The sequence below is a fragment of the Dermacentor andersoni genome, chromosome 10 (genome assembly GCF_023375885.2).
Source record: "Dermacentor andersoni chromosome 10, qqDerAnde1_hic_scaffold, whole genome shotgun sequence".
Lineage (NCBI taxonomy): Eukaryota > Metazoa > Arthropoda > Arachnida > Ixodida > Ixodidae > Dermacentor > Dermacentor andersoni.
This window is the reverse complement of record NC_092823.1, coordinates 66,210,087-66,223,529: the sequence shown is the minus strand read 5'-3', so window position 1 is coordinate 66,223,529 and position 13,443 is coordinate 66,210,087. Positions and strand designations below refer to the sequence as shown.

The following is a 13,443-nucleotide window of genomic DNA, read 5'->3' as shown; positions in this document are numbered from 1 at the left end:
CCACTACCATGCCTTTCATGGGACAAATCAATGGCAACAAAGTATTGACTGTGAGACATACTTCGTTCATACTGTTCTGACATACTTAGACCAAGATCTACCTGCATTGTTTCATGCCTCATTTGCAAAGACACCATTGGGTTGACTGATATTTTCCATTCTTCTTTTGAAATTGCGATCATCCATTCAATCTGGAGCTCTTGTGAGACGGGGATCATGACAAGACGTCCATTGGGTACTGGGAATAAACTGCTTCTTCTTTTAAATTATTTCGCGGGCTCATGGCTTGGCCCAGACGCTCTCAGGTTGCCAGTCATGTTGATGGTGCTGCTGCTACAAATCAACCAGTCTTTATACACTTTAAATATGATAACCGTTATATAGCTGCATATTCAATAATTTGAAGGTACAGCTGTGGCATTTACCAATTGCAACATCCTCACTGGTTCAGTTATTATGAGTTTTTTCATCAGGCCTAAAGATGACACCAGTTGGAGCCAGATTTACAAGCAAGAGCCATAGGCAGCTTCAATACCAGACGTCATGTTATTGCATGTTCAATATGGTAGCTAGTGGTGAAGTTATGTTCATATCACCTCTGTAAATTTTACTAACCCTGATGTCATCTTCGGACCTAGTGAAAAATAACTAGAACATCCAAGCAAATGTAATTCTTGCATTCACTTAGGTAAACAGTACTAATTACGTACCTTTCAGTTGTGAAAATATGCACCTTCGCTAAAAGTTACTGTGCTTAGAATATACCGTAGTATGAGAGGGACTGCAGTCAGAATGCTACAATATGTAACTTGACTGAAAAAAAAAAGAGTAACAATACTAGTTTAATGTTCCTGAACCACCTGTTCGGGACTGATTAAATGTTTATTGGCAAAGAATGATTGTATATTGCATTATAATAGAATCAACTGTTTAACCAAGCAGACCCTGATGACTATTTATGCGCTAAATTTGCTTTGATGCACAGAAATCCTTTAAAATTTGCGACATCAAACTGTCTACCAGGGGCAGAAGTCTGGGCACGGAATTTAAGAAAAGGGTAGTTTTACGCTTTTCTTTTTCAGCGAAATAAAAGCAAGGGCAATACTTTGAAAGAATAGGTTGCCACTCCAAACTGATTTTGAAGTTAGTTTTGGAGTTGCGCTTTCGTTGTCTTTTCTTTACCCTGCTCTTCTTTCTCCGTGTGCCCCACCTTGCGCTTGCAGGTGTCAACGTCGAAACCAAGTCATGCACGACGCTGAAGTTGAAGACCCCCTCGGGGCTCCCTTTTTCGGACCACGAGCCCGTCGAGGTGGTGATGCGCATCAATAAGTCCAGCGAATGTGAGTCACCAGGCTTGTTCGCCGCAGCTGTTGCTGTGGTAGGGTGTTCAGCAATGCAATGTCATTGTGGTGTGGTCAGCGGTGCCTGGTCGACTTCCACTGATTCAACACTGATGGGACCAACGAAATTTGTCGAATTATGCAGCAGGCCAAATTAAAGAAGAGGCAGAAGAAAAAGCAGTGCCGATTCATTTGGCAGTATTTGTCCCAATTCTAAAAGGCCACAGAATCAAACACACAACCACTTCTTATGTGTTCAAAGTAGAAAGCTAACATAAAAATGGCATTCGAACAAACAAAGTAGGAATCAAACAGGCACCAGATTTTTTAGCAGGAAAAACATAATATGCCTTCGATTGCGTAAAAAAAGAAGTAAATTAGAAAATTTTCTCTTCATAAAAGGAAGCTTTATTTATCTGATAATTCATTGTCATCCCTTTATCACTGTCTGTAAAGAACCACTACATCTCGTCCTCCATACGGTCCAGAGTGCGTTTGATATTCTGTATAGCATATATCAAATGATTCTGCAACAAACACCAATACTAGGATGGCTGCCCACGCCTAGACTGCATTCTATGATGCATGCGATTCTCCAGAATGGCAAGAACATGTGACACGACTTCTTGCCACTAGCTTAACATGTAGGATAACTGATCGTTTGAACGGCTTTCGTAATCTGACTGAAAGTGGCACGTCGTCGTCCTCGTCGTTGTCAAGCTGCACACGAACTCGCTCTGCCACCATCCAGGGTTGCTATCTTGTAATGGCGATTATGCTGGCTAGAATGGCTCTGTCAGTAGGCTGTAGCAAATGGGGTTTCGGTTTTGCCAGTCTCTAGTTTCATATTGGACTGCACCAGCCAGGCAATCTTCAGACAAATTTACGTGGAGTAAAAAAAAAAGAATGCACATTATAATCGGGCAAATACTGTAATAGTTTGTGAGCCACCATTTTGGGCTTGAAATCTTACTGGGGCCGGCCGAAAACTGAACCTTTTTGACAGGAGCTGACGCACGTTCGACGCATTTCCTGTACTATAAGCGCTGCCAAGACGTATGCTGCACTGTTGACGTTGCCACTGAAGTCATCACTGGGCTCGGGCATGTGATGACCAGCGAAGTTCGAAATAACAGGCAGGGACCGTCAATCGGGATCAAGTAAACCAGAGTCAAGTTGGCAGAAGTCACGATAAATCACGAGTCTACCACTTCATGAGAAGCCAGCAAACTCTCACACCAAGGACAACATAGGGGAAATTACTTGTGCTTAATAAATGAAATAAAGAAACGATAAATTAATGAAAATGAAAGTGGATACAAAGAAACAACTTGCCGCAAGTGGGGAACAATCCCACAACCTTCGCATGCGAAGGTGCGTTCATAGAAGTTTCCATTTATTGCCTTGGTATTCTTCCTTGGCAGCAGTGGCATTCCGTTATACTGAAATCATGTACAGACGCACTTTGTTATATTGAGGTTCAAAACACATGGTGTTCGACGGACAAGAAGTTATAAAAAGCAAAGTACTTCATTATAGTGAGAATCGTGTTATAATAAAGCTCGTTATATCGAGGTCTAACTGTATTTGCACTTGTTATATTGTCACGCATGCATTGTTTTGCTTTTCTAACAGTGCCTGTTTTGACTTACTAACTACCGTTCGAATGTTCTTGCTTGGTGTGAGGCACACACCTACACGAATTTGAAATTCCCCGAGTGTTGTCACTGGCTCCATAGTAACAGTGTTGTCTAATCAGATTATGCATGCAACACAAATAGTGCTACTACACGGGCATGATTAAATGCAAGATTAGTTGGGTATAAATAGTGGACACATTTGACTCGTGGAATCGCACTGCCAACCAACGATGGCGTTCACCACTATCATTGCACTCGAGTGTTGCTCGATTTTCTGGGCACAAGTTCGCCCCATGAGAAGTTAGATTCTCGATACTGTCCCTAGGCGACAGTGTCGAGGTTCCCCTGCACTGAGAGCAGCTGGTTCTCCAGCTGTGTACGGGCAGCCTGTGACTCAAAACTGGTCGTCGCCCTTGGGCGACGCACCTTTGTGCAGTGGCAGCTTGCGCCTTCTCGACGACAATGACACCGGTGTTGAACTTCCACGGCGAGAGCGGTGTGGCCAGTCCGGACCGCACCAGTATCAACTCGCAGTGCCCGAACGGTCTGCTGGACGCCCTGCACCGTGGCCAGGAGCAGTTGCGGGTGAGCATAGACGGCCTGCACCTGGACCGCATCTTCTACGTCGTGGCCGCCTGTTTCATGGGCTGCATCCTGGCTGCCACCGTGCCCCTGCACCTGCCGCAGGTGAGCGCTGCAGCTGGACGTCACAACTGGCGTTTGTGTTCAAATTCTGAAGCAAACCTCTCATTGCCTCTTCCCCGGGGCACTAGTCGTCATCGTTTCCTCGCCAGATACATATGTGGATAGTATATACAGTAAAACCTCGTTAATTCGAATTTCACGGGACCGAAAGAAACATCCGAATAAACCGAATGTTGAATTATCGAGGGTATCGAGAAAACAATAACCAGATGCTTACTACATCAACACGCTTTTATTTACTGAATGAATGAGCCAATCCTGTTTCTATTTTGCACAAAAGCAGTGCGGAAGCTGCAATTCTCGTCATCTTGTTGCTGATAAGCACTTGCAACTGATAAGGCCTTGCAACTTCCTTCAGAGCACGGCCGTGGCGCACGTCCTTGTTTGGTACAGTCTTTTTTACTACCACGTGTGCATCCCGGTTATTTTTTCGCCGGTGAGCTGGTCGGCATCCATCACGATGTAGCTGGTGCTCTTCATCCTCCAGAGCTCGTCAAAATGAAACTACTGTTTACCGCAACCGCTGCCGCTGTTGACATGATCATGGACGGCAACCTCGCTGTTCTGAAGGAACGCAGCCAACGTGGTGCTATGCGCAGCATTTGAAGCAAGAATAAAGGCTTTAATGGCACAAATAGGCACAAAGCATCCTGGCATTGCTGTCATTCACGTACGATTTCCACCAATGACTATGGCAATGCGGACTCTGCCGCTTCGTTTCCGTGGGCGCTAATGCAATTTTTTGCTTTTGTGTCGCACATTTGCGGCACTCCGGTGCTCACTTAGGCTCCGAGAGTTGTCCGAATGTACCAATGTGCAGCCAGATACGTCTGAATTAACAAGAGTGTCATTGCATTAAGTAGTGCCTGACGTGACCAAAGGACGAGTGCAAATTATCCAATTTTCTGAATTAACGAGGGTCAAATGAACGAGATTTTACTGCATAGACAACTGGGGTCACTGGGCATATGCTGGGGGCAGCCTTGCCAAGTGGGCAAACTGGGCCATTCTTAGCCAGTGTAGAATGGATGTGCCACTGGGACACATAAGGATGAAGCCTTAAATGTATTAAACATACTATGCCATACATTGCCTCCGTCCTCGTGACGCAGACAGCTAAATAGCTACAGGCAACGAGGACTACGCTCGTGTCATCAGCTGCTTCTGCCACCTTGCAAACTTAAACAAGCTTCGCATCATTTAGATCCCAACATGGCATCAGATCTGCGTGCTTTTCCAGCCAGATTTCTGCAGCTACAGGTCTTGTGTGAACCAACCCACTTCTGTAATTCTCTTCGCCTTATAGGCGGTAGCTGTGCAAGTGTTTTACAGGCCTAGGGATGCCGACAATGTTCCCACCACAGTGACAGCCATCTGTATAAACAAATAAGTGAACAAATATTAGTAAGCATTCACATCAGCTGCTGTCAAACATTGCAGTTGTGAATTTTGAGATTTATGTGAATAATTGCACCGTCGCTACATTGGGAACTTGCATGATTGCAGTTGTTCACTCTATATACCTCGCAGAGGTAGTTTAACATTTGTGGTGTCTTGTCTAAGCAGTAGCACTTGAATGGCAAACACTAAAACCGGCTGTATTCCACCCGCATTGGAATACAGCTACCATGACCAGGTGATCGAATCCGCAAACTCGCGCTCAGCAGCAGGACGCCATAGCCGTTAAGGAATTATGGCAGATCATTCAGGCAATCAATCAATCACTCAGTCTGTATGGATGTGAACCGAGTTGACTGTTTGAGTGCTGTGCCTTCTCTTCTTGAACAAGTCCCCTTGGTGAAATGTTGGCTTCGACCATAAGCATCCCTCGTTCTTTAGCCACCCTTGATAGCTTCAAGCCTCTATTTTCCTGTGAACATCTCTTGTTTGGAACTGTATGTATACTCGATACATAGCAAGGAACACTGCTAAAGCTGTGCATTCCATTATCTGGGCTTCAAGCTGTCACCTGCTCAGCTGTCTGCATAGACTGTCTCTGACGCTGGCCAGAACTGGAACACACCCAAAGAAGTTTTGCGGTGCACTTGTCTACGAGTAACACTTCTACAAAGTAGCTGCTTCACATATTAAAACTACAGCTTGTTGGCGCAAGGTTATGTCAGATTGCGTATTATTTGCGCATGTTTTGTGCTTCCAGTATACAAGGTGCTGCGCTTTGGTCACAAGTGCAAGCGCAGTGCTGTGACCGTTTGTCACAGAAGCACATCATTCCACTCACTAGGTAATAAGTACGTTCAGATCTGTGACACCTTCGCATTTGGCGACGTAAAAGCACAGGACAATGTTGCATCAAATTGCATGAGGCATACCAATATTATTGTTTCCTACGGTGACCCGCTGTTTTTTTTTTTTTTTTTTTTTGTTATTGCAAATGCCCGCAGTGAGAGGTGTCCCTGTAGTCTTCATGGTGTTGCCTGCCATGTATGAAATGTAGTGCAGAGTGATAGCGTTTAGCTGCGTTAGGTCTTAACCTTTCCTTGTATTCCGCCCCTGGCTACCAGATCTACCACTGGATTCTAGTGCTGAGCCGCACGATTGCCGCGATGCTCCTGGGCTTCTGCTTGATCATGGCGTTCTTCTGGACCGCCATGGAGAAGAGCTCCTTGCTGGAGGCGCGCAAGTCCATGCGCCTCTTGTGGAAGGCGCACTCCTGCGACGTCAGCAACACCATTAGCGTGACGCCCGTCTCGCGTGGCTCAATTGCCTGCGAGCCACTACTGCTCCAAGGGGACCAAAGGGTCTGACAGGACCCTCCCATCGCGGCGCCAGCTTTCGCGACAGTGGCGACAGCATGGCGGGGCGACAGCTTTCACGACAGCACAGTGGCGGCGTTGCATCAAGGACCAACATTGGTGTGACCCTGAACAACGCTCTCCTGGTTGTGCTTTGCATGCTGCCGGCTGCTTTCAAAAGGGCACGCTGCTGGTGGTGCCGGGCATTAGGGGAGCTGACTAAACACAACCTTTGATCTAGCGTTCCATGCTGATGCATCGGCGGTCGCGCTACTGTAGATATTTAGTGTCGTGACCTAGTGAACATTCCTGTTATGACAAGTTTGTCAGCGTTTGGATGAGTCATCTGGAAACAAGAGGACTCGGTGACGCCAAGTTTCGAAGCCCTTTCTGTGGTTTGCATAGCACGCTGTATTTTGCTGCGAAGGAGTGTGTCGTTGTGGCGCCCAGCAGTTCGGGTTTGCAAATTTGCTCAAGCGACACTATTTTTGGGACCACATGTTTTGACTGGTCTTTTTATTTCTGCGAAGTGTATTTCGTGCGTGGCGCAATCTGGGAATGCCAGTTGATGTGCCACAATTCTTAGTGCATCCCGATCGTTTTCTGCAAATGTACCGTGTGGCGGTAGTCACAGTCTGATAGCGTTCAAAGGCATGACTTGCTTGACCTTCCGCATGATGCAGGTTTTGGACCGGCTCGGTCACCAGCGCTCATGTACTGCGCAACGCGTCGGCTCACTTTTGTCTCCGCGGTGACCTTAGCATGTACAAGCGTTGCCCCCCTTTACACGATGCTCTTGGTGCTTTTTATGGCACTGTTGATTCGCTGTGCGACCCACAAGTCACGCCTGCACGTTTCTGTGCAAGCGACTGTGTCGTTCTTGCAAACAAAGGGTGCACCACTAAAATAGGCCTAACGATTTCTATTTTAATGAAGCACTGGTGTAGCACGCATCTAAAATCACTGGCGCTGCTAGAGTGTAGTCCATAGCTTAGTCACCGATTGTTAGAATAGTACTTCAAATATTGCTCAGCAATTTAACTAATGGATGGAGCCAGTGTCTGACGATCCTTGGCTGCATGATAATATTGTTCTTCATTGTTATCACTGTGCTGGGCAGACGTCTTGAACGACTGCCGAATTCTCGTGGTGACATTTTTTTCTCTATCAACACGCTCAATTACGTATCTATACCTTGATGCTCGGGGGTATGAGGCAGTGAGTCCAAATAATTGCTTGAAATGTGCAACTACCGATGACAGACCGCGTGTGGGTACACTGCCTAGTACATTTCTTCCCTCTCTTGAAGAGGAATGTTGCTTCTAAGATTGAAGTGATTATATATTTCATAATTACCGAGTAGCATTACCGTGTTTAACCATTGGAGGAGGATGCTTGGAATGAAGGTGACCAACCTTGCGTGGCATACGTGCACATTCAATGCATGAGCATGCATGTGGCCATGGTGGTGAAGCCATACTTAACTGGAAACTGCATAACAGTAATGGTATAAATGTTTATTGTGTAGTTGTAATGCATAGTTACACAGTTACAAGAAGTGCACCGGGTCAGGCAGTGGTCCTACAGTGAAATGGTTGTAGAAACCTGTTGTTAGCCAACAAATCGCTCATTGAAAGGTCGGCCAGTTCAGGAACCAGCAGTTTCATAAGGCATAGTACAGGTGCAGTTTCTTTTTTTTAATCGTGTGACTAAGTGTCAAATGCATTTTAACTTGAATAACTGCACAACTTATACCAAGGAAACTTCTGCCATCAGCTGAAGGCCAGCTGATCGATCAAGCCTAGTCCATTATGTGTTTAGTTTTTAGCTAAACCTTCAGGTGTACAGAGCATTTAAAAATGTCATTGATGTTATGTATACAGATATGTGCGTGTAAAACTGTCACGTTTATGATTGGTGACATGCACTTCAATGTTGCTAATTTCAGTATGTTGCGTTTATGGGGTCTTGCTCGCGAAATGTTGCACAGTTTTATGTCAGACTTCCAAAGTCTTGGATACTATTAAGTTTAGTAAAATAAACCTCCACAGTGTTTGTGTGTGTCGTACTTTGAACACTCGGAAGGTGCTTGGACTTGTGAGATCTTGTGATGAATTTGTCTACAGACCGGAGAAGATAGTGGTTGGCACACTCTACCGAGGTAGTGTTTCTCTTGTGGGCTCTTCGAGGTCTAGGGAAATGTAAGGTCTAAGGAAACGTGTGCAAGTCTGCCAGTGCCACTGTTCAGTGCTTCAAAGAAATGGAATGTTCCTTTTGAACAGTGAGCTCAAGGAACGTGCATTGACGTGTACCTGTTAATGCTGGCATGCAACCATTGTTTCTGTTGTGAGATTTTGTTGACCGAGGCGAGCAATGCCCAACTTTGTTAGAACAGAGTTCCTAAGCCACCGATGGATTTCTACCATCGAAAGTATGGGTACTTTTCTCTTGTAAATGTATGCTTAAGCTATAGGTTTATTATGGAAGTCATTAAAGGGTTCACAATAATCTATTGTGTCTCATTGCTGGAGTGTTGAACTGCAGTCACGTTTGATTACACTGTCATGTGTATGTACCCATAAAAGGGCTGCATAGACAAATTTGTGTTTTTCGATCTCAGTGTCTGTATAGGAAGCCAAAGCAGAATTTAGCTAGGTGTGGTCTCGCCATGATGACAAGAGCGCCAGAGAGAGAGAGAAAGCAAGGACAGGAAAGGCAGGGAGGTCAACCGGAAGAGCAACCGGTTTGCTGCCCTACACTGGGGTGGTGGAAAGGGGAATAGAAAGAGAAGGGAAAGAGTAAACATTGAGTGCGTGTTGGAGGGACACTATACACAGGGACATTACAAACGGTCTCTTAAGCCGGTGCGCTTCAAGTATTGCACTAGTGCACGAATCTCTTTTCATGCCAGTGACGGGTGTAGCCACGGTCTGAGACTCTCTGACTCGGTAAACGGTCTAGGGAGAAGAGCGCCAGACATCACCATTGGTGTCTAGGGACGTCTAGCGCAGTGGTGTGCAACCAAAGTGAGTTGATACTGCTACATTGTGCGGCTTCTTAAAAGCGGGCAATTGGCCACGTTTGTATTATCACTGAAAACTCTGTGCCAGGGCTCTGCAACAGAAAAATAAAGCCATGCGGGTAAGACTACTTTTTGTGGAAGGTGCTTTGGCTTTGGCTAGCAAGATTACGCCACACTTCTAATGTACATAGCAGTTTGCCTAGGTCTGGTGTCATCGCACTTGTTGGTCTTCCTCTGGCCATCTCGCATTGTTCTGTAAATCGTCTTGTTCACAAACGAGAAACCCTTCTCACAATTTCCATCATCATCACCACATTATTCCATATCCACTTTGAAAACAAATGCCTCTCCCAGTAATCTGCAATTACCTCTCCTGCCATGTGTCAGCTGACTTAATCCTGGGCTTGCAAACTTTCTCTGCTGGCTTCGACTGCACTTTCCTTCTCATGGTGCCCATTCCATCGTTTTAAGACCACCGGTTATCTGCTCTACACATCACATGACCTGCCCAACTCCACGTCATCTTAAGGATGGACACTGGCCTTGCAGGCCTAAGATTCGCAGAAAACTTTTTTAGTGGGGGAGGGAAGGATTCTATGATGCGTTATGTTGGAAATTTTCGTACGTCTTGGATCAATATATTAATTGTAATAAGAGTTTTTCTCAACTAGAATATCAGCTACACTAATTTGTTCTCCAACACATACCACTGCCTTCTTGTCTCTTCATGTGCCATTCAATTGCTCACTGCTCTGTCCTGGACCTCCATGCCCGCTGGTATCTCGACTGGATCGAACACATTTTTGCAATCTGTGTATGACCACATAGAACAGTTGGCCTGGATTCTGCAGTCTACCATATTATTTGAAAACGTGGAATTATCGATGTGATCCAGTGTTGTATTGAACTAGTTCCAGGAACATGTTACCCAAAAACATGGAATCATCTATGTGATCCAGTGTTGTACGGAACGGCGTTCCTGGAACTAGTTCCATTTGGGAGGAATGGAGGAATACCACCATTCCGTTAAGGGTCGGTGGAGCTGCAACGGTAAATTGTTAGATTTACAAGGGAATGGCAGAGGGAGCAGCATTCCTTCTGTAAACGTTCCACGGCATTGAAGGGACTGGCATATTGTGCTCCTCCGGCAAGCACGGTTTTCGCCAGGATTGAAAAGAGGTAAGCAATTGCACCATCTGAGTTTGAATATGCGGCTTTTCTAATGAATTGTTCGGGATTGTAGGTTTGGACACCTCAAAGGAAAGCACGAGCTTGTTGTCGTCATTTGCTTAATCCCACGGTTTAAGCTATCGTGGATCCCAGACAGCGAGACCAGGCGACTCAACATAAAGAGAGAACTGGCTGTAGTGAACAAACGAGCCAGCGCAGATGTCGCCACCTCGTCTGCGCCCAAAAATTCTTCTCGTTCAGGCACCAAGCCCTTCCAGCCGAGGCACAGGATGAACTCTCACAGTAGCTACTGGTACCAGTGACATTTGTGACCTGCAGTCACAAATGAGGAACTTCGAGGGACTGAACCAACTTTTCCCCAAGTACAACACGGCAGTATCCTCAAGCACTTTGATGGAGTGGCTCAACATTGCCTACGAAGTGCTGATGAAAGAACGGGTTCATCTGTCAGACACCAACATCGAGATGCAACTCTTGCCGAGTTGTAACAAGGGACTTTACTAAGTTGCGACTATGTATTCTGGACTTTTTTTTTTACTCGTACTGCAATATTGATTCAGCATTCATTAAACACCTGTGTATTGTTACTTTTGGCGCGGTTTCTTGGCAAGAAATTTAATTATATTGGTGCACGTGAGTAGCTTTCTGTTTGCACATCTGAAGCGCAGTATCGTGGCTGCACATTTGAAGACCGAAGTGTCTAGGAGCGTTTCTTTGGATTCTTATTACCTCCAGATAATCTGCTGCCCGCAATGTTCAAATTCATATAATATATGTACTTTGACGTGAGCTTTAATTCACTCACTTTATTTTGCCTCGGGATTATCTGACACTATATTTTAATTTTAAAAATCAAATGTAACACTAGCGTAACACCACATTCCAGCGTTCAAAGTGTAACTGGAATGAGCCTTTTGCATTAAAGGAACTTGTAACCGGAACTCGTTTTGAGATTGCGAAGGAATAAGCTTTCATTCCTGTTTTAGAGGTACACGTACAACATTGATGTGATCCATCACTGAATGTCTCTTTTTCAAGTCGGACTAAAGCGCAGGCTTACAGAAGTCAACTGTTGCTCGCATTCTACTTGAGGCAACCTTAATAAGTACTTTGTACAACACTGGAAGTAAGCTAAAGGACCTATAACCCTTTAATGTCTCCCTCTTTGTATGGATTACCATTACGACAGCATTCCAAATCTAGTGCACTTGAATTCTTGCGCATTAACAGTCAAGTCAAGGCATCGTTTCTGCACAATTAATGAAATTGGTATTCTTGGGGCACTTCACCCACTTTTCGGGAGCTGTCTCTACCCGTTTTCCCACCAACACAGGTCACTTGATATGTGCCTCTGTTCAATGAACCTCTTTGATGCCAACTTAGGTTACTACGTATGTGCTGCTACGGGGACTTGCCGCTCTTCAGTGAATCCCTTCGAGGTCAACTTGGGTAACTGAGCATGTGTCACTGCGTATGTGGTACACTTCAAGGACATCAGTTAGGCCATTTCACGCCAACTCGTGCTTACGTGCTGCTCTTCAAAGAACCTCTGCAACTTCAACAAGGGTCACCAGATATGTGCCACTTGGTATATGGCACAAGGTATAGTACCACTCTTGATTGAACACGTTTTATGCTGACGTTGGTCACTAGCTAAGTGTAACCGGATATGTGCAGCTCTTAATGAAACTCTCTGATGAAAACTTGGGCCACTGGATATGAGCCACTGGGTGTAAGCTGCTCTTCAATGAGAAATTAATCTTGTTTGAACATACATTCACACACACTGCTCCATGCGGCGAGGTGCTAGATGGCTTAGTACGTCTGGCAGAAAGCGCAAGGGTGCAGCCCAGCGGCATACACACTTCATGCGTTACCTGTTTCGACAGTTGCAATACGGTGTGTTGATGCTTTGCACCAATGCTAATCGCGCTAACGTCGACATCCGTGGTTGGATGTGTTCTGCTGGTTTGTCTTGTCTGGACGATTCTTTCGACATTGAGCAACGGCACTCCTGGTGTCTGCCTTCTCCAGTGTTCACCGGAATTCAAGTTCGTTGACCTCTGTCCGGTGATTGGATGGAGGTCAATGAACTCTATCGACACTTTCCCAGCACAACATAAAAAAATGGATATCGAAACAAACTGCAGCTCTGTTTCTCAACATCGAACGCCTCGGACCCCAGTTGAAACTCTGCCAGAAACGTCTTGACATGCGGCACCTTGTGCAACCTCTGTTCGAGCGAGCAGGAAGGTGTTTCCGACGGGTTGGCGAGTGCTCGATGTTCCAGCATCGTGCTACGACAGACAAGCCACAGAACAGGATATGACGGAGGTTTGGTGGTGGTATCATTTTATGCCAGCAAGAAAGAAAGAAAAAAAAGACTTTACCAGCTCTGCTGGAAAACTACTGAAAGCTGTTTGTAAGTTTGTATTCATTCATGGCAAAGCTGCAGCATGTGCATGCACGCCAAAAATAAACATGCGAAATGACACGCCTTCCATAGCAAGTGCACAGATATGTGCTTTAGTGGGCCATCGATTGTAATCGCAGACAAAGGATTCGTCTTTTTCTAATACCATGCGACCTTTTAAAATTTGTTGCTGGTTCTCTGAGTAGCTCAGCACATGCTCATTGCAGTTAGCCGGGGTGCAACATGTACGATCTTTTCCTAAAGTAAACCGAATTGAGACAGTCTGTGCTTGTTTGTGAACTTACCATATCCTTCATCCACTGGGCGCGCTGCAGTTTTACCGTGAATAAACCCAGCGACTTTCCAGAAAAGGCTGCCC

At 45.4% G+C, this 13,443-nt stretch overlaps 1 protein-coding gene across 2 annotated transcripts in view; it reads left to right on the top strand.

The window, feature by feature from the left end:
* The window catches only part of nSMase (neutral sphingomyelinase), a 43,796-nt gene extending 34,850 nt beyond the window's left edge, over nt 1–8,946 (top strand). For both annotated transcript variants that reach the window (XM_050191161.3, XM_050191160.3), the window contains 3 exons: nt 1,224–1,340; nt 3,417–3,667; nt 6,208–8,946. In XM_050191161.3, the coding sequence (XP_050047118.1) occupies nt 1,224–1,340; nt 3,417–3,667; nt 6,208–6,450 (611 nt within the window). In that variant the 3' untranslated portion in view covers nt 6,451–8,946. The remainder of the gene's footprint in view (nt 1–1,223; nt 1,341–3,416; nt 3,668–6,207) is intronic.
* Nucleotides 8,947–13,443: the final 4,497 nt, after the last annotated feature.